The following is a 20771-nucleotide window of genomic DNA, read 5'->3' on the forward strand; positions in this document are numbered from 1 at the left end:
AGAGAGAGGGCGCTCACTGGGTCACAGGGGGAACATGAATTTGTCTCTTATTAAGAGTTAGCATGTTTATTTCTTTCCAAGGGTAGTTGTCCTGCTCAGCAACAAAACAGTCTGATTCAAGACCACTTACAAGACTAACAAGGTTTTCAGGGTATGGGCTACTAAGCTCTGTTCATCAGATATCCCAACATCAAATTCACTAATGCAATGCCAAGCAAAGCAGTTGCAATCTGAGTCCCTTGCTAAAAGCAAGGAAGAAAATGGTACCCTGAACCTAAGATAGAGTTGCCAGCTCTGGCTCAGGGGCTCTAGGTTGGGGACTTTGGGAATTGTTATGAGCGGGATCTGAAGTGGAAAGGAATCTCCATGGAGTATAATGCTATGGGGACCACTCTCCGAAGCAGCCATTTTCTCAGGTGATCTCTCTAGTCTGGCAATGAGCTATGATTCCAGGGGTTCTTCAGGCCCTACCTGGGCAATGGTATCCCTAAGGAAGAAAAATACTTACAGATCGTTAAAATTAAATATTAAAAATTGCTGCTCACCCAAGGTTCTCATGGCAACTTACAACAATCAAAGTAAAATCCTTGCTTGTGCTGGCTATAGTTCTTACCTCACATACTGTTGAATTCCCAAGCAAGACCTGGTCAAAAGATTGCCCAGGGTGCAGAGGAACATGCAGCGAGAGATTGTTCCTAAGGATACATGGGTGCCAGACCGTAAGCAGCTTTAGGAGATTAAAACTAGCACTTACAATTGGGCCTGGAAGCACCCTGGCAGCCAGTGCCACTGACATAACATACATTGTTTATAGTTCCCCAAATCCATAGGAAGGGAAGCAGCTGCAGTCTCAACTAGCTAAAGTTATAGTCCTCTTCAAGAGCTGTCTATATAAAGCAGATTACTGGAGACTATAATGGCATGAATCATCATTGAAAGAGTACCTCTGCTAAGGAAGAGGTGGAACCTCCATAAGAAATTAAACTAATTAAAAGCTACCAATCACAACCTCCTCCCTGCTTATAAAAAGTACTCCTAGGCATTGTACCCATTCTGATGGGGAAGTCATAACCCCATCTGTCACATGTTACCCGGATTCTTCCAAGGTCCGATGGCATCTCCTCTAATTTGTGTGGATTCAATTTCAGGCTGTCCTAACTCATCCTTCTGACCGGCACCCAAGATGCTGGTTCAGAAGTACAACTGCAGTCCATTCATAGAAGTAAGCCATACTGGATAATATGGAATTTACTTCAAAATAGATCTGCTTAGACTTGCTTCCAAATGATTCATGACAGAAATATAGGGCTGGGCACCATTAGCATTCTGATGATTACATCTCTCCAAGATTATGGATGAGTTCTCCAGGATTAGCAGGTCATCCCTGGGAAACTGCTTACCTTCAGCCTTAAAACCAAACAGCATGAAAGCTGAGCCAGCCATATGTATACAAGCTCAGATAAGCTTAGTGATATACAAAGCTAATTGGCATTCCATTAAAATAGCATATTCTGGAAAAGCTACTGGGTTTGGGTTTTTTTCAAGTTCACTTTGTTTCACAGTTCAGTATGGTCGGCCTCATGTTCATGTCATTTCTAAAAGATTGATTTTACCATTATTCTTTGATTCTACCCCTTTGTTTGCAACATATTGCAGTGTGTATTCATAATTAAATTATTCTTAGGTGGTGGGTTCTCCATCTTTGGAAATTTTTAAACTGAGGCTGGATAGCTATCTGATGGAGAGGCTGGTTCTGTGAATGTTCAAGGGGGTGGATGAGCAATAGGGTTGTGACTGTCCTGCATTGTGCGGGGGGTTGGACTAGATGACCCAGGAGATCCCTTCCAACTCTATGATTCTAAAGTAGGCCTATTCCTCCTAAGGGCACATGAATGCATAAAATGATAATGTCACATAAATAAAAAGCTTCCTTGGCAACTGATATAAAAGTGTCAATGTAAAAGACAAGATGGACAAAGATCTGAAGAGTGGAATTTGGCCTATTCTGGAAATTTCTAAATACAATTAACTAAACAATTGAGACAGAGTCCAACAATACAATCCTGAAACAATTTTCCTTAGTTGACTGAATAAAATAGGATTTCTTCCAAACTAGACCTCCTCAGGATCACTCTTCTACAATGTACGCCTTACTGCCTTTTAGCTTGGGTATCAGTTGTCCAGTAGTGTGTATTTTGGTAATGGAATTTATGCAAAGCTTGCAAATAAGATTTTTTCTCCTAAAGGAATCTGATTTTTTTTAAAGCACACACATTTCAGTTTATACAGTAGGGATATGAGATGCTATTCTGTGGTATAATCCAATTGTTTTAAAATAATAATAAATGTAAAAAGATTTAAGAGACCTTGGTTTGTGTAGAGAACCAGCTATAAACCACAAAGTCTCCCATTCAAATCCCACATTTGACATAATTCATTAGGTAACCTCAAGCAAAGTGTTCATTCTCTTGGCTTCAGACCCCACCAATAGTAATAGTGGGTTGCAGGATCTTTTTCAGGTTTCCTAAGCAAAATCTGTGATGTATCTTCAGCACCATACTGATTTCGTCTTGCCCAACTCTTCAGAGTTAAAATGGACAACAATTTAAAACTCCAATTCATCTTGACTGAGATATAACATAAATCCCAGCCCAGTTATAATGCAGAGGTGCCTGGCTGCTTCCCCTGGAGATCTGGTCCTACTGTTAGCAATTGATAGTAGCAGAAAAGAAGTGGCTACAAGATGATGTTGGGCCCGTATACATGCCTCATGAATGTTACTATGATTATGAAATTTCACTTAATGAAAAAGTGCATTTCTGCACAAAGCTTATTTATTTATTTATTTATTTATTTACATTAAGCACATCTCAGCCAAAATAAAGCCCTTGAAACCCTAATAATTTCAATGGTAAGTAGTTAAATATATGACTGAAAAAGAACAATGAAAAATAGTGTCCAATAACACCTTTTAGACCAACAAAGAATTATTCAAGGTGTGAGCTTTCAAGTGCATGCACTATTCTTCAAACTAAATGAAAAACTGAGGAAGAGTGCATCCACTCAAAAGCTCACGCCTTGAATAAATCTTTGTTGGTCTTAAAGGTGCTATTGGACTCTATTTTTGTTGTGCTACTTCAGACCAACACTTGAATCTTGACTGAAAAAGAAGCAGTGATGAATAATTTTTTTTAAAAAAAATCTTTGGCTAGGATATGCCTACCTTTCCTCATCAAGCATTCTTTAATAAGCTGAAATGTCTGTGCTTTCAGGCAACTAACCACAATAATTCTTGCTTCTTAGTAAGTAGAGTAATCTCAACCACAACAATAAGATATTGATAAGTGTATTTTGCTGAACATTATGTCATTGAACATTATAAGAAAACGATGAAGACTATGGCTTCACAAATGCATGCCAATCCCTAATTTGCACAACATCAACCAAAAATAAACATTACAGAACAAACTTTCATACCAGCAGACAATGCCTAAAACACAATATTTTTCAATGTAAATACAAAATCCCTGGCAAATACAGAGCTACGCAAGTGCTTGTGTGAGAGAATCGGGTTCTAGCATAACTGACAATTTAGGCATAACAAGACAATTTTAGTTAAAATAACTACAACTAAAGAGAAGGTCCAGTGAACATAGAATTGATTTGGCCCATGAAGGACAGTGTTGGTTGATCACAAGAGAGAATGTACCATTACCAGCCCTTTGCTTTTAGGATGCACTGATCCTCAAGTCCAGTTTCATGAAAGATAAGGCAAAACAGCTTGGGCAACAATTTTTGTTGAGTTCCCAAAACTGTTTTTTAGAAGCAATCATATGCTAATGGACACCATGAGAACACAAACAGAAACCACTTGTGCACAACACACTAAAAAAATATTACAGTTTCCTCTCAATTGGACTAGAAGTCTAAAACTGTAAACATGGCAGGTGGGCTTTCCAGACTACGGGTTTCTAAGATTTACCAACTCCTCCCTCCATAGAATATTCCATGTATTTCAGTAAATGCTACATAGAAACCGAGCAGAGGCGAGGAGGTGAAAGAAGCCAGGGAGACCCACTTTCTCGACAGATTTCCTCCACCAACTGGTCCCTTCGCTTATTTATGAGCATCCAAGTACTTACTCCTTCCAGTGCGTTCATGCACACGCACGAAAACTCTCGATAGAAAAGGCTCTCCCAGTCTAAACAACAACACATCAAGAAATTGCGAGAAAACAGAGGGAGAGAAGAAAGAACACGGCCACTTCCCTCTGCAGAACGCCGCCTATGAAAAGCTGCTGCTCACCTGGAGCAGGTGCATCGAGCTGGGGAATAGTGGGCCAGCCAAGTGCCTGATTTCTAGGCTGCCTCTCTCGGTGAAGGAACGTGGGCATGTGTTGGTGAAATGACCTAATAATCATAGGTGGCTTTACATTTGGAAAGGTTCAATGTTTATTCATCCCTTATTTATATATATATATTTAAACCCAACCCCCCACCATTCAGCCAGGCGCTAGACATAGACGGAGTTTCGGGGGCTTTCCCCTTTGAGTTGCCGTAAAGCGGCGAGCGGATTTCGCGACAGCTCGGGAGCGCAACTTGGCGGACGAGGTGGCAGCGCTGCTGTTGCTGCGGGGCGTCGCCTTCCTTTCCCGCTGGCGGCTTCCTTGCTCGCCCCGGGGCTTCGGCGTGAGCATGGCGTCCGAGGCGAAGTCTGTCTTGTTCGTGTGCCTGGGTGAGTGGGCGAAGCGGCGGCGGTGGGCTCCGGCCGGGTCGGCATCAGCGCGCGCGTGCACAATGCAGCTGGGGCACAAAACCCAAGGCGCAACCCCCCATGCCCTTCCCCGGGCTTGTTCCTCTTTCGCTTTGCGTACTCAAGCAGGAGTGCCGGGTTCCCGCGAGTTACATAACCTCCTTTTCTAATCTGCCCTCAGTAGCAACTTGTTCTGCTGCTCCAGACCTGCCCGGCTGCCCGCTTGAGCCTTTCTGTCTATCTCAGGGGTAGTCAAACTGCGGCCCTCCAGATGTCCATGGACTACAATTCCCAGGAGCCCCCTGCCAGCGAACGCTGGCAGGGGGCTCCTGGGAATTGTAGTCCATGGACATCTGGAGGGCCGCAGTTTGACTACCCCTTTTCCCCCTTTCTATTTCTGCTACTCTTCCGTTACTACTCACCGGTCACTTCGCTTTGTTAGAAGCGCTGCTCGCCTCCTCTGTGGAGGGTTGCTTACCCTGTAGGTGAATGCGTGTTTATTCTGAACTCCCGGGTGGTGGGCAGAGGGTGGCAGCCGTAGCGTTCCTTAGTGGGTCAGCCTGATAGGGAACCCCGTTGAGTTTAGTGGCATTACTTACAGGTAAGGGGCTTTAGGGTTGTGGACTTCAGTTAGGTCTGCTCAGCCGTTGCTAAGGAAAAGGAATGAAGGGGAGGGAAAGGAGACCAGTGAAATGTGATGCCCTGTGCAGCATGCACACAGGCATGGCTCCTTGAGGGGTGTGGCACTGAAAGGGTTTCATGCAGAGCGACTTCTGTGGCTGTGAGGTGTTGGCATATTAAGGCATTTGTAATAGCTTTATTGGGGAAAATGGCAGGTGCAGGTTGTCAATTGGGGGTTTAAAACTTGAGTGTTGAAATTCCTTTTCCATTTCTCCTGCATGTGTCAGAAGAAGCTACTAGCTGGTGACAAGGGCATTGCACCTTTATAGTCTATTACATAAAGAACAATAACATGCTGTAGTTTATGGTTACTAGTTCTGTAATTTTTTTTAGTGTTACATACTGTCTTAGTTAGTATTATGAATGTGGAAAAATTATTATAGATATAAGCAAAATCACTTCATTGTCTCTTGAGCAGCTTCTTTGTCCATACTTAAGGGTGACAAAAATTGCTGGCTTATAATTTGATTTCTGTGTACATTCAGCCATTTATCTGTTAGTGGCTGTCTTTCATTGGATGTGGCCTCAACTCCCAGGTTGTCTGAGAGTAATTTTTGTTTTCCTCAAGCTATCAAGGGAGGGTCTATTTACAAACTTGCTGTTGTCAGCAAGATCACATTTGAGCTATAATGTAAAACTTGGCTCTCCAGAAGTCCATGGACTACAATTCCCATAAGCCCCTGCCAGCACATGGATATCTGGAGAGCCACAGTTTGGCTACCCCTGCTATATAGGTTTACCAGGACAGCTTTTCATGTTCCTCCTCTTTTTAGGACAGGCTCTTGTCTCACAATATAACTTGGTCCATGGCTCTTAGTTGCATAATAAATTCATCCTATCAGAATATGCACTATTAAGGAATTCAATTTTTTATTTGTGTCAAACTACAAATACTAGAGTGTGCAGACGCTAGGCAATAATGCCTGTGTTTAGACAACTTTAATTTTGCAGTAGAGTAGCACATTAACTGTATGCCTTTGATAAATTCTCTCGTCAGGCTACAATTCCTTACCAAGCTGCTATAGTGAATCAGTAGCATTTAGCATACAGATCCCCCTGAAAGCAGAGGGTTAGGGGATATCCTTGGGGCATCTTATACTGGTTTGAATGGTTTTAACTGTGATTTGTAAGCTACCTTGAGCCTCAGCAAAAGGCAGGGCATAAGTGTTCAGCTCTATACCTTTATTGGCATTATACAAAGAAGATCTAGCTGACCTTCTAAATGAATTTTCAGTTAATACCATAGCTGCTCTGGCAAATGAACTGAACACTGTAGAAATCTTGCTACCTTCTCAGTTCTCTCAGGCGTTGCATCAACAAAAATACTATAATCGAGAGGACTGGTGCTTTCATCTAGATGGCACTCGATATGAACTTTCCATTGAAATCCATAAAAGGCACAATAAAACATCATACGTACTAAAGTCTCCATCACCAGCCACTACATGGGCATAATCTATCTTTAACAGGTATCCCCCAGAATCCATCTTCCAAAACTGCTGAAGGCATTATGTTGAACCTTGCCCGAGAGAGAATTCTGCACATATTTCGACTAATTAAAATGTACAGGGTCATTTGGCCCAGATGTGGGAGGATACCAAAAGTCAAGGGAGAGCATGTTTTGTGAGCATGAAAAATGTTTAGAATATAAAGAAATAAGAGTTGTTCCTTGTGTTATTTTTCTAAATGTTTTTCTAAATGTTGCCTAGTAAGTTTCCATTTGTTCAGTTGCCTGGAAGAGTCTGTCACTGGGCTGCAAAGTTATGTTATAAATACTGATGATGGTTCTTCTTCCATGTTTTTTGTCAGTTGTGAATCACGCTGCAGTTCACTAAGTTGTGGGAGCAGTCTTTGGTTTAAAAAATGAGCCATACAGCTCCTTCTGTGGACAGAACACAGCTCCTGTCTTAGCAGATTTTTCAGTTGTATGTATAAGGCTGTTGATCGAATGCTTTGAATCCTTTTAACTAAAGTAATTAAATTACATTTCAGAATCTTTCCTTCCTGGATAACTCAGGGAGCTGATAAGAGCTTGATGGTTAAAACATTTTGAAAGGCCTGTCTCCTTGCAGGCCATTCAAGATGCTCTAGGTCCCTACTTGCTGTTATGTGAAACTTATGTTATCACATGATACCAAAGCAGATGGTACTCCGTTGAAATCAGGTTTTCTTGTTTCATTATACTGATGTGTCTTGAATCTGTTACTTTATAAAGCTCTCATTACCTGGGTTCAAAGTAAAGGCAAAGCACATTAGCAACAGTTATCAGAGGATTATGTAATTGTTCATATACATTGAACTTCAGTCCTGAACTCCTTGACAGTTAGGAAGGGACATTTTTGGATGTGCACAAGGACATGTCCCTTAGGAAGACTGATTGGATAAAAGTTGCAGGTAGCCACCTTGGTCCAAATCAAAATCCAAGAGCTGCAAATACATTTTGTTACAACAAATCAAATTGATGTAAACCAGTGTGCAAGCTTGTGAGTTCTCCCAAACTCTTCATAATGCTTGATTTTTTTAAAGCTTGTCTGTACAGGGGAGACAATCTAAGCCATGGTGTCTGCAGGATGCTTAACTGATTCCAGTAGGCACGGGGCATGGTTAGCTAGTATCAGGTTGTGTCCCTGGTATGTTGGGAAGAAGTGAGGAACATACAGAAGCCAGCAACTAGCCAAATGTTTCTCCAGATGAAGCAAGTTCTACAAATCCTTTGGAAGTCTGAGAACAGTGGGAGAATATGATTCGCCCTTTGCACTTTGGCTCTCATTGATCGTCACAGTTGGGCTTGACACAGCAAATCTCTTCCTGCTTGTTAAATGACCTGTTGGAATACCGTGATATAACTTATAGCCCACTGTGCATATATCTGAGTGTGCCATGACTTTTCTGTGGTGTATTCTTTATATCAGGGGTAGTCAACCTGTGGCCCTCCAGATGTCCATGGATCACATTTGAGATGTCCAGCATTTGCTGGCAGGGACTCATGGGAATTGTAGTCCATGGACATCTGGAGGACCACAGGTTGACTACCCCTGCTTTATATGAAGATTGTGGCCCAAACAGAAGAAAACTAGTCACACTTAATAAGTTAGTCACAGCTAGGTGGCATGATTCATGCTAACCTTGACTCACAACTTGCCTCCAAAGTATAGAGAAGAACTTTGGTGACCTTATGGCCTTTCTTGCATGGTGTTTTCAAAATATAAAGCTGTTCAAATATCACTATACCATCTGCCTTCTGTTCGTAACAGGAGTAGCCCATATTCTTTACATAGCAATCTATAATCTAGTTAATACATGCAAAGTTATATGTTTGTGAGTTTCTCCTGCTGTTATCAATAAGCAGTGTACATGACCTATGAAGAACGTAGAAGAAGAGGTTGTACCATATGGATCAGGATTAATATTTTGCTATATTAATTATATCCCAAAGGTAGAATAACTGAAAATGTATAACATTACTGAAAGGTAAAGACGCCAGCAAACAGGACCCTGCTGTCTGATGAAAGTAGTGCCTGTTAGATTAAAAGCAGCTCTGTTTTTGTTTTATTTTTTGAGATGTAACTTTTTAGTTAATGCTGTGCCACAAGAATACGCAAACATCTTCTCCTAGTAATAATTTGCATATGCCTATGTAATAGCCCTTTCTTTCAAAACCTACATGGATTGAGACAGATCTGGAGAATCGTCTTCCCCCATACATCACAAGGAGAGGTCCATTAATCAAAGAAGTTCATTTTTTGGGCACAGTAGAAACCCCATGATTATAGACAAACCTTCCCCCCTCATTGTCAGTCTTCGGGAAATAGCTGAAGGCCGGTTTATTTAGGGCTGCATTTGACTTAGTTTTTATTTATTCAGAGCCCTATTTGGAGTTTTTACATCTAAATTGCAATCTTGTGTATGTGCTTTTATAATTTATTTATATTGTTTCTAAAGAGTTTTAATCATCTGCCTAGGGTTCCTAAAAGCAGAAAAGGAATTAATGAGTGTTTTAAATAAATGAAATAAAAAAGAGACATGGGCCAGAAGCCTCTACTTGTCCATACCTTGTCTACACTACAATTCCAGCAAAGATTAATATAACATTAGAGCATCTTCCTTCGTCAAAGGGTTACTTTGATTCCAGTAATTTAAATGACCAAAGAAGGTTGGTTAACTTAAAAAAAAAATCTGCAAGTGCATTTGTTCAGTCCTTGATCTCAGTACATCTCTTTAGTCTAGAAGCAGTTTCAGTTCAGCTGCAAAGCCAGCAAACTTTTGTGAATTGATGAGTTATAAAAGGGTTTCCAAAAAAAGGCAGCAAGAGGTGAGGTGCAGAGGAATAAACAGAATGAAGCCCAGTAGTGAGATATTTTTGTATTAGGAGTGAGATGTCCATAAATTTTCATCTGCACCAGGTGTGGCTACTAGCACCCTGCCTGTCCTCGGAACGCTTGGCCATGGCGATCTGTGCAACGGTCCCTTCCAGACAAGACTTCTGTAACTCACTCTATGTGGGCCTGCCTTTGTCTTTGACCCGGAAATTACAGCTGGCACAAAATGCAGCCGCCAGGATCCTCACTAGGACACCTTAGAGGGTCCATATTCAGCCATCTTCATCAGCTTCATTAGTTACCAGTATGTTTCCGGATCAAGTTTAAGTTATTGGTGCTAACCTTTAAAGGCTATACACGGTTTGGCCCCTACATATCTGCAGGACCACCTATTTCCTTATGCCCCCCACTCTGCAGGTATGCTCTGCGGGTATGAATATACTATCATCTGCGGGTATGAATTTGCTGGCTGTCCTGGGCCTCCATCAGGACGTTCACCTGGCCCCAACCTGGTGGAATGAGCTTCCTGAAGAGGCCCTGTCGAAACTGTCAGCTTTCTGCAGGGTCTGTAAGACTGAGCTCTTCCAACAGGCATATGGTTGACACCATGGTGGGTCCTGGAATCTCCATCAGTGGATCCCTTTGCAGTAGTAAATCAGGACCCTCGCTCCCAACAAGAAAGAGCTCTTGGCCCCCTATAGTTGGACAGAGGGAGAGGGGGGGGGGTTAGAACTTTGTATTCACCATCTTTTATTGTTCATTGTTTAATGTTAATTTTCAATGGGTTTTAATGGGGTTATACTGGTTTTTATCATTTTATTGTGAATCACTGCAAGTCAGAAGGGAATGCAGCAGTCTATAAATACAAAAAGAAAGAAAGGAATAGAAGACTGCTCAAAAAACAGCTGTGTGACTATCACAGGACCCTGTGCCAATTTACCACTTTACCTTCTCTGTAACAACTGGGAATTTTTTCAATTAACAGGTGTCGGTTGGTGTTTTATGATCATTGTACTAAATTCTCATATTTCTGTTTCCTGCAGGGAATATATGCCGATCACCCATAGCAGAAGCTGTATTCAGGAAACTAGTAATTGATCAGAATGCTGAAAGCAAGGTACATTTTTGTTTCTGGCCCCTGAAGCAATACTTCTCTTAGCATTATACTAGTGTGAAGGGGAAATGTCAATATTTGAATTTGTCTTTCTGTAGTGGAGGATAGACAGTGCAGCAACATCTACGTATGAAATAGGAAGCCCTCCAGATTATCGGGGCCAGAATTGCATGCGGAAACATGGCATTACCATGAATCATATTGCCAGGCAGGTACTGTACCCATGTTTCTTTAAATGTATATGTATTGTTGTTGTTTGCAGTGGATGATAGACAGCGCTGCTGTTTCCGACTGGAACGTGGGGCGCTTCCCCGATGCGAGGGGTTTAAGCTGTCTAAGAAATCATGGCATTGAGACGGCCCATAAAGCACGACAGGTAGAAGGAGTCTGTTTCATTTTAGCAGGAATCATGGGAATGTCTTGCTTTGTAATTATCATCCAGTCTTGGTAATAGGTGCATTTAGTCCATGCAACAATGAAGTATTCAGTGGGGCTGCAGATTAGGTGCTGAATTTCGTAGCTACGGATTGATTTGAATCCCAATGTTTTGTTAGAAGATCCCTATCAGATTAGAACAACAATCCATTGTATACATGAAACTGTCAGACCTGTGGTCCATCAAGGTCAGTATTGTCTTCTCAGTCTGGCAGGAACTTCAAAGTTTTAGGCAGAAGTCTTTCACACTGCCATCTACCTAATTCTATTAACTGGAGATGCCGGGGATTGAGTCTGGGGCCGTCTGCATGCCAAGCAGATGCTCTGCCACTGTCATAGCTCCACACACGGCATCATGTTTCTGTCATAGTCCCTCCCATAGTATGATGCTTCCATCAAGTGCTAGTATGCTTTCAGAAAACTGGAGCCTAAAGGCAGCAAGTAGCCACAGTGTATTGGAGGCATATTGCCTCTGAACATGGAAGCTTCACCTAGACAGGCTGATATACTTCTTCAGTACTTTTTATTAAAGCTTTCTAAGCTAATTACCATCATTTCTCTGTGTGACAGTAAACTCTTTAATTATGCACTGTATGGCTGACCCCAAGTTCTAATGTTATGGAATAAGTAAATTTTCTTTCTTTTTCAGTACTCATAATTATCTGTGATGTCTTGTCCACCTCCCCCTACATGCATATCACTAGCTTTTTAGTTTGTTTTAAAAAATCCATTTCTCATAGGTAAAGCCATCTAACATTTTTTCAAGCTAAACTTTTGTTTATTGTTTATCTCCAAGAAGGTAAACAACTCACGACTGTTCAAATTCAGTTAATATCTTTCTTCTCTCACACCTAACCCCTAACCCTTCTACTCAGCCTTTTAATTAAAGTGACTTCACTACAACATCCTTGCTGCACTCCGCTTCAAAGGGGGGAGGGGGAGAGAAGGAACAGCCTAGCGGATGGGAGAAAAAGGAGTCTTACTCAGTTTTAGTCCAAAGGTATCATGATGCCTAGCCAACAAGTCCAAGAGTGAGGCAGTTTAGTGAAGAAGCCTTAAATGCAGAAAGAAAAACAACCAGGGATACGGAGTGGTCGGAGTCTGGCCCCTGCAGCATGGAGAATCTTGTTGATAAGAAGGTCTGCTGAACACTGATTCACACTTGAGCCCCTGGCGCTCAGACCCTACCAGGGGAGGTATATAGAGGGGGTAGCATGCCCCTCTACTACCTATGGACCCGGATATTTGAGATCCGCCTTACCCCAGCGCAGGTGTCTTCCTACTCTGCTATCTTGCTCCTCTTCCCAAGCTGTATAACTCTTAAGCGTTTAATCGTCATCTTCTGTATATTTTTCAGTACTATGCCACCCTCTTTGAAATGAGTTGGTTAGAACAGTACACAGTTATTCAAATTCAGCCACAACTTAGATTTGAATAAAGTAATTCAGTCAGGCTGTTACCTTAGTCACTTTCCTAATGGACCTCATTGTGGTGGACTTTGCTCTTTTCTCCATCTCTGTATACCACGTTCACACTGATAATTGGACTGTCCACCATGACCTGACAGTAATTTTCCTTGTTGTCATAGCTGTATGACAACAGCTTCATAAATGTGTGTATATATAGGATTGTTTTGTCTTGCCCATTAAATATTATCATTTGCTTGTTTATACTTAGTCTCATCTGTTACTATTGTGGCCATTTATTTAATTTGCAGAGTACCATTGTGGAGCTGTTTGTAGTCTGCATGCGTTCTTGTCATGATGAATAATTTTTCACATCATCTGTATACTTGGCTGCTTCATAGCTGGTTCCTGGCTCCAGTTGTTTAGGAGCAAGTTCAGTTGCATTGGCTCTTGAGTGACATTAATGCTTGCATGACATCAGTGCTTATGGTCTCCCACTTGCCAGAGTACATACTACAGACTCTTTGCTAAACATGAAAAAGAGGGGAAAAAGCTAAAGAAGAATGTCATGTTTTAATTGCATATTTCATATAAATGCATAGAACTGTTTTCAGTTGTTCTGTGTATAAAAATTCCTTTTAAGACTTGACCTTTCTTTGGTGAGATCATGTCTCCAGCTTTTGTATTAGGTCAGTTGTTCTATTCCCTTCATTCTGTTGAGGTAACACACTTCGTTTTCTGCCTTTAGAAATACTGAGTAGTCTCTGAAAGTTTTTTTCGGTTACACTAATGCCTTTCATAGGCTGTGTGGTCTTTTTAGCTCATCTTTACCTACTAACACAGTGTAGTGTGTATTTGATTTTTTCCCCCTGCAGTTAAGCTATTCTGTCTACCTTGACTGTGCTTTTTTTAAAAAATGTTGTTGGCATTTAAAGATTTTTTCCCAGTATTTAGCAGGAAATTTTTTGTCATTATTCTAGCACTAAGCTGCCGGTTCTAAATTGGGAAATACCTGGATATTTTGGGGGTGGAGCCTGGAGAGGGTGAGATTTGAGGAGGGGAGGGGACCTCAGCAGGGTGTAATGCCAATAGGGTCCACTCTCCAGAGCAGCCATTTTCTCCAGGGGAACTGATCTTGGTCATCTGGAGGTTGCCACCTGGAAATTGACAAACCTAGGCCTGAAAGCAACCTTTGGTATGACTTGTTACCACCCAACATGCCTGACTCAGTGGACTGCCATGGATCCTCATTTGTATGTGGAGGAGAGCTTCTGCTTGTTGAGCAGCCACTTTCCTTATGCAGGGAAAGTTATTTGATACGCAGAACCTTTTTTTACTCAAAGCAGGGCTCCAAAGGTGCTTTCAAGTCAAGTAGACCTTACTATCTCTAGCTTGTGCTTTTAACACAGTTAATTTACCTAGTGGTCTGCCCTTATTTTAAAAAAAGATTCTCTTTCTGGAACAGTGATGGATAAGAAAGTAGGGCACGGAAGTTTTCAACTATATGCATGCCTACAAGAGGCCAGTTTTAAAACCATATTTCTGAGATAGATGATATGTGGATCGTTTAGTATGGATTCACAGCTACAGATTTTATAGACATTCCAGTGATACAGACATACACAAGACAGACAGACATAGGCCATTACAATGCCAGCAATATCATAGCAGTAGCTGTTTAAAAAGCAGTAAAACAATTAGAACAATATAGGCAATAGTCCATAGGTAATGGAAGACAATAAGAATCCAGGGCTCTAACTCTCTGGTGGCATGATGGACTTTTGTTTAAAACGACACCTCCATTATGATGTAGAAATCGTATTTACCAGTGCTTAAACTTTCGGAATTCTGTACTGGGGATGTGAATCTCTGCTTAACTGTTTTTAAATGTATTTGTTGTATTTTAGATTACAAAGGATGACTTCCTGACATTTGATTATATACTTTGTATGGATGAAAGCAATTTACAGTAAGTTGTACAAAAGAAGCATTTCTGCCAATATTGATGTGGTTTCTGCTAAATGCAGCCTCAGAATGTGTTCAGATTAGCATAGCTGTTCATAGAAGCGAGAGCCTTTAGAAATCCCACTCACCACCCCCATGCACACAGCATCCATAGGAGTTGCTTGGCAGTTGTCAGGGAGCAGCCAGATTGATGTTACCTTTGTTGTTGTTAGGTGCGAGGTCATGTCCGACCCATCGCGACCCCATGGACAATGATCCTCCAGGCCTTCCTGTCCTCTACCATTCCCTGGAGTCCATTTAAGTTTGCACCGACTGCTTCAGTGACTCCATCCAGCCACCTCATTCTCTGTCGTCCCCTTCTTCTTTTGCCCTCGATTGCTCCCAGCTTTAGGCTCTTCTCCAGGGAGTCCTTCCTTCTCATGAGGTGGCCAAAGTATTTGAGTTTCATCTTCAGCATCTGGCCTTCTAAGGACCAGGCAGGGCTGATCTTCTCTAGGACTGGCCGGTTTGTTCGCCTTGCAGTCCTAGGGACTCGCAAGACCAGATGTTACCTTACGACATAGTAAAGTGCTCCTCCTGCAAGCAAGGGATCACCAGTCTTATTCTGCAGGGGGGAAACCTGTTGACAAGAATGTGTCTTTATGATGAATCACCATAATTCAAAAAACTGTGTTTCAAAACTTCCTACCCAGTTAAGTTCCTCTCTTGTGGTAGAGCTGGAAGTGTTATCTTGCCAAAGAAACTGAACTCAGTAGTGTCTGGGATGCATGATAAAGCTGCCATAATTTATGTTTAAAGCTTTCTGGTTATCAAAGGCTTTGTATTATCTACATTTAATTGCCTTAAGAAGAAGATGAGTTGGTTCTCTTTTCTACCCGAGTCTCAAAGCGGCTTACATTTGCCTTCCCTTTCCTCTCCCCACAACAGACACCCTGTGAGGTAGGTGAGGCTGGGAGAGCCCTGATATTACTGCTCAATCAGAACAGCTTTATCAGTGTTGTGGCGAGCCCAAGGTCACCCAGCTGGCTGCATGTGGGGGAGGAGCGGGGAATCATACCCAGCTCGCCAGATTAGTCGTCTGTGTTCCTAACCACTGCACCAAGCTGGCTCTCTTGAACTAATCAATGAGAAATGGGTCAGTGACATGTGGAATTTTGTCTGCATCTTGAAGAAATACTTGTGCCTTGGTTAAAATATTGAGGTGCTGTGTATCTTTGGCTGGCCATATTTGACTCTGCACTGCCCACTTAATCCTCCATCATCTAAACTAGAGAAGGCCATCAGCCATGGAACTATTGGCTTGTACCCCACCAACTGTTAGAGTAAGGTTGATTGTTCTCATATTCATTTTTCCCCTTCCTCCACCCCCAATGTCCTTTGGACTCTCGAAAGATTATTCCTGGGTTTGCAGGACCCACAGAGACAAACAGGATCAGGGTCTTGGGAGAGAGGGAGCTGCAGTGAGGATGGAAAAGGGCAAGTAATCAAAGAAGAAACAATTTTCACCCTCTTTTCATCTACCCCCCCCCCCGTAAAGTTATTCATCCGTGCAGGTCCCTCAACTACAGCAGGCAATTGTTTCTGGGGGGGCGGGGTGGGAAGTGAATGTTGGGGAAATCCGCATTCTGTTGGTTGGCTACAAGTCAGTGATGATGGGTGAAAGTCTGAAGCAAGGTCACCCAGCAAGCTTCAAACCTTGGTGGTGATTCAAACCTGTGTCTTCCAGATCCTATATCGTCCAGCATTTCAGTCACTGGTACATTCATGGAGAGTGTTCATGGAGAACATTATTTTTGAACTGACTTGGAAGGAAACATGACAAAGAAGTATTGTGCAATGGAACATCTCTGTCATCTTCTAGGAATACATGAACAACATTTTCATTACATAGAAGTTAAAGTTGAAAATGGGAAATGAATTGGGGATGAAACAATGTAAATTCATGTCAATGACAAAAGCCAAGTAGTTGTGTTGTCATGTTTATTGCTGTGAAAGGCAGAGATGATTACTTTCTATACAGTGTCCTTGATACCATTTGTAAGAAAAGTGCATCACAAAGTATTGTTTGCATCTTTCATACTTCACAAACTCTGATTACATACTTGCTGATGTCCAGTTTCAAAGAAAGCGCTTCATGCAGTATATTTTAAAAAGCTGCTTTATCATTTCAATTACAGAGATCTGAAAAGGAAAAGCAATCAAATCCAGAACTGCAAAGCTTCCATTGAGCTGTTGGGCAGCTATGATCCCCAGAAACAGCTTATTATTGAGGATCCATACTATGTAAGTAGCCCAGCCCTGTACCCTGTCTTAAAATCAGTCATAGTATCTCATGAAATTGTTTACAGCTGGAATTGGTGCCCTTGATCACCACTTAACCTCCTGTTTCTCTTTTTTTCTCCGTAGGGGAATGATGAAGATTTTGATACTGTTTATGAACAGTGCCTTAGATGTTGTAAAGAGTTTTTAGCAAAACCTCATTAACATGCTCAGGTATTCCTGAGAGTCACAAATAGTAGCTGTTCTACAGAAGCATTCTATAACTTCTGGCCTCATCAGATTGTAATAATGTGCCTCTAAAAGACTTCCCAGTTAAATTTTAATCATTTTAGTTTTAGCGCCGCAGTTCCTGTATGTCCTATTTGAGAAGTAATAGACTTTCAAAACTCAGTATTGTGCTTGATCCTCCATGTAATGGGAGAGAGGTTCTCCAACAAAAAGAATAAACATGCAACTCTGAGTGTATGTATTCTGTGCATTACATGAACGAGTTCCTATATACATAGTCTAAATATGAAACATTTGGAATGGCAAAAATGCAGAGTGCGTTTTTGTGAGTCACTGCTCACTTCTTCAGACACCTCTTGCCCTGCCACAAGTGCTGTTAATCTTTGAGCTGTTACTGGACTCTTGTTCTTTTTCTACTGCTTCAGACAGAATAACACAGCTACCTATCTTACAAAATCACATTTACATTTTCAGGCAGTTTCATATGTTTTCCGCATAAGCACTTTGGTTGTCATGTTGTTAGGTACTGGAGATGAGAGTAATAAAAGACGATGTAATTACAGAACCAAAACAGAGAGAAAAAGACCTCTCCAATGGCACTACAATAAAATATTATTTAAAAAGCAAAAAAAGTGTCCTTTTTGTAGCTTTCCTTATTTTTTTTTATTCTGTGGGACTTCTGTCAAAATGGCATCCAGGTAATGTCCATTTTCAGTGAAATTCTTTCCTCACTGACAAGTCCTCTGATTCTTCAGTATTTGTATCAATTTTTCAGGTATCAGAAATTTAAACCTCTTACATTGTAATTGTAATTGTAATAATAATGGGATTCCGGTCTGTGCTGAACAGACCGGAACCCCATACTTACATGAGCCTGCAGCCATTATTATACTATTACTGTGTAAGAGGTTTAAATGTAAGAGTGAAATGATTTCACTGAAAACAGACATTACCTGGATGCCATTTTGACAGAAGTCCCACAGAATAAAAAGATAAGGAAAACTACAGAAAGGAGACTTTTCTTTCTTTTTTGATAATATTTTATTGTATTGCCATTGGATAGGTCTTTTTCTCTCTGTTTAGGTATTGGAGACAGACAAAACAACATTTATGTCCAGTTACCATGTTGTAAATGTTTACAGCATTTACTTTAGACTACAACAAAATCATAGTCCAATAGCACCTTTAAGACCAACAAAGATTTATTCAAGGTGTGAGCTTTTGAGTTGCAGGCACTCTTCCTCAGAGTAAATGGAACAGGGATCTTAAGCATAAAGATATAAGGCAAAAGTAAATTTGGGCAAATTAGGAAACTGTCATAATACGCAAATTAAGCCATATTATGCCATATGGTAATCCTTTGCTAAAACAGTCCTTTTGAGTTCAGTTGAAGTTCACAAAAAGTCTGAGGATGAGTGCTTGCACTCGAAAGCTCACGCCTTGAATAAATCTTTGTTGGTCTTAAAGGTGCTATTGGACTCGGCTCTTGTGCTACTTCAAACCAACATGGCTACCCACTAGAATATAACTTTAGAATACAATAACTGATGTGTGAATTCTGCAGTCTAGCACAAGCACAGGAAACACAAAATGGATTAAGTAACAGAGTTGGATCTTGGCCTTCTGTTTCAGAAAAGCTCAGTTCTTCCTCACTGCTGACGTGATGCTTGAAAGTGAGTAGGCAGTGCCTTGTGAAATACCAGAAGCCAAGAAGGTTGCCTAAAAGAGATTTCCAATAAATGGGCCTTCACTGCTCTTGCTTCTGCCTGCTGTTAACACAAGTGTAATAAATTATACAAAAATGTGTACATTACTTTGCATAACATATACAAACTGCAGCACTGTAGTTCAATTTAGACTTTGGGTTGGAGACAGACTTCTGTGTTGGCTTACAGAGGTGCCCTTCCACTTATAGGACTCCCCCTATGAGCAGAATGACACTTTTATTTGTTCTTGTAATATAAGTATACACTTCCCTCTTATGGCCTGTTAAATAAGGAAATGTTTGCACCCTTGGGGATAGGAGTGGTGGACAGTAATTGTCTCAGTAGGAACCATGACCAGCTCCTTGTGCTTTGAGACTCAGATCTGCCTTTTTTCCTGCAAGAATAGAAGCTGGGTTTCCCTTTCTTCCTGTTCTTCATTTCAGGGGTAGTCAACCTGTGGTCCTCCAGATGTTCATGGGCTACAATTCCCATGAGCCCCTGCCACCAAATGCATTTGCTGGCAGGGGCTCATGGGAATTGTAGCCCATGAACATCTGGAGGATCACAGGTTGACTACCCCTGCTTCATTTAATCCTTTTTTTAACATTTATGTGATCTGTCATAGATTGCATCTAATTTTATTGCTTTCTTAACTTTGTGTTGTTTTTGTTTTTGCCCTAGTCTCACTATAAGAATCCAGGTCTTGACTCTTGCGTGTTCTTAGGAAGAAAGAATTGTATGCTTCCACGATGACCCTTCTTCCCATCTGTCAGACATATCCTAGTTGAGCATACGTTCCTTGAGTGAGGCAGCTACTATTCCAGCTGTTGGTCCAGACCAGTCAAGTGTTAGGAAGAAAGGGTCAAGGCCAGGGCCACAATCAGTAGACAGAAAGATCTAGGAACAGGAAACACAAGCTTTTCAGCTTTTCTCAACACGCTACCTTCCTCTGTATGCAGCAGGTCCTTTCAAAATGCCAGGAAAAATAATAACTACAGGGCTCCAGAACCCAGCAGAAAGTTTTCTGTCCTGACCCAGGGGTTGAAGAACAATGTTCTAAAGCACTTCTTTTTGTATAGCTGGCAGGTCTTCAATGTTCTTCCCAGTCATCTTCCTTTTAAACAGGCCGTTTGTTGGATTATATCCCTTTTGTCAACAAGTTCTGCTTCTGGGAAAGAGTCTTTCTGCACGTGCTACATTGTTTGTATCACTTCTAGCTGAAGAAAGCTAGACGCAGCAATTTTGGATGAGAAGCTAAATACTTGTCTGGCCATAATAATATGCAATCGAGTTACTTGTGTTCTTTTTCTCTTCCCCCCCCCCCTCCTTTGATAAAGATAAATCTAAGTGCTGCTTCAAAACAGAGTCAAATAATGGTTTCTCTTTCAGACCCACAGAGAAAATTCACATAAGGGGTTTCTGTCGCGTTCTTCACCTTTCTGATAGTTTCCTGCACCAGAAACATAGCTTTGGGGGGGGGGGGGTGGCGAGGGGCAAGAAGCCTTAATGGAGTTGGCAAATATCCCCATTGTTGGTTTGAGGTATCTGTCATTGCAGCCCCCAGCTGTTTTTCTTCCCACATGATTACCTACAGTCTCCCTGAAGCAGCTTTTGTGGAGGCATATGTGGATTGCCATAGTGTGCTGAGAATAGAGTGGGGAAAGATGCTAGATCCAACCCAATCCCCTTTTGCCATAAAATCTAATCCTAATTGATAAAGATAACAGTTGAAATAAATTCTGATGCGTAACATTGCAAACAAATGTTTCTGCTTTAGAAAATTCTACATCCAAATAAGCTTCTTCTTTATCAAATACAACATGAGACACAATGGCTGTTCTGTACTTCAGGTACAAAAGATTCAGCAACAGTTTCACACATTCTG

General features: G+C 41.4%; 2 protein-coding genes across 3 annotated transcripts in view; one reads left to right on the forward strand and one right to left on the reverse strand.

Moving 5' to 3' along the window:
• Positions 1-4310, reverse strand: part of SH3YL1 (SH3 and SYLF domain containing 1) — a 32305-nt gene extending 27995 nt beyond the window's left edge. Inside the window, exon 1 of the mRNA XM_077309716.1 lies at positions 4143-4310. Coding sequence (XP_077165831.1) covers position 4143 — 1 coding nt within the window. The 5' untranslated portion in view covers positions 4144-4310. The remainder of the gene's footprint in view (positions 1-4142) is intronic.
• A 221-nt stretch (positions 4311-4531) lies between these two features.
• ACP1 (acid phosphatase 1) lies at positions 4532-17412 on the forward strand. 2 transcript variants are annotated; one of them, XM_077309731.1, is made up of 6 exons: positions 4532-4734; positions 10796-10869; positions 10965-11078; positions 14615-14676; positions 16850-16955; positions 17079-17412. In XM_077309731.1, exons 1-6 carry the CDS (start codon positions 4695-4697, stop codon positions 17154-17156), a joined length of 474 nt encoding a protein of 157 aa, XP_077165846.1. In that variant the 5' UTR covers positions 4532-4694; the 3' UTR covers positions 17157-17412. The 2 variants fall into 2 exon arrangements, with proteins under 2 accessions (XP_077165846.1, XP_077165854.1); XM_077309739.1 differs by lacking the exon at positions 10965-11078 and adding an exon at positions 11129-11242.
• The last annotated feature ends 3359 nt before the right edge of the window (positions 17413-20771 follow it).

Source organism: Paroedura picta, chromosome 1 (assembly GCF_049243985.1).
Source record: "Paroedura picta isolate Pp20150507F chromosome 1, Ppicta_v3.0, whole genome shotgun sequence".
NCBI lineage: Eukaryota > Metazoa > Chordata > Lepidosauria > Squamata > Gekkonidae > Paroedura > Paroedura picta.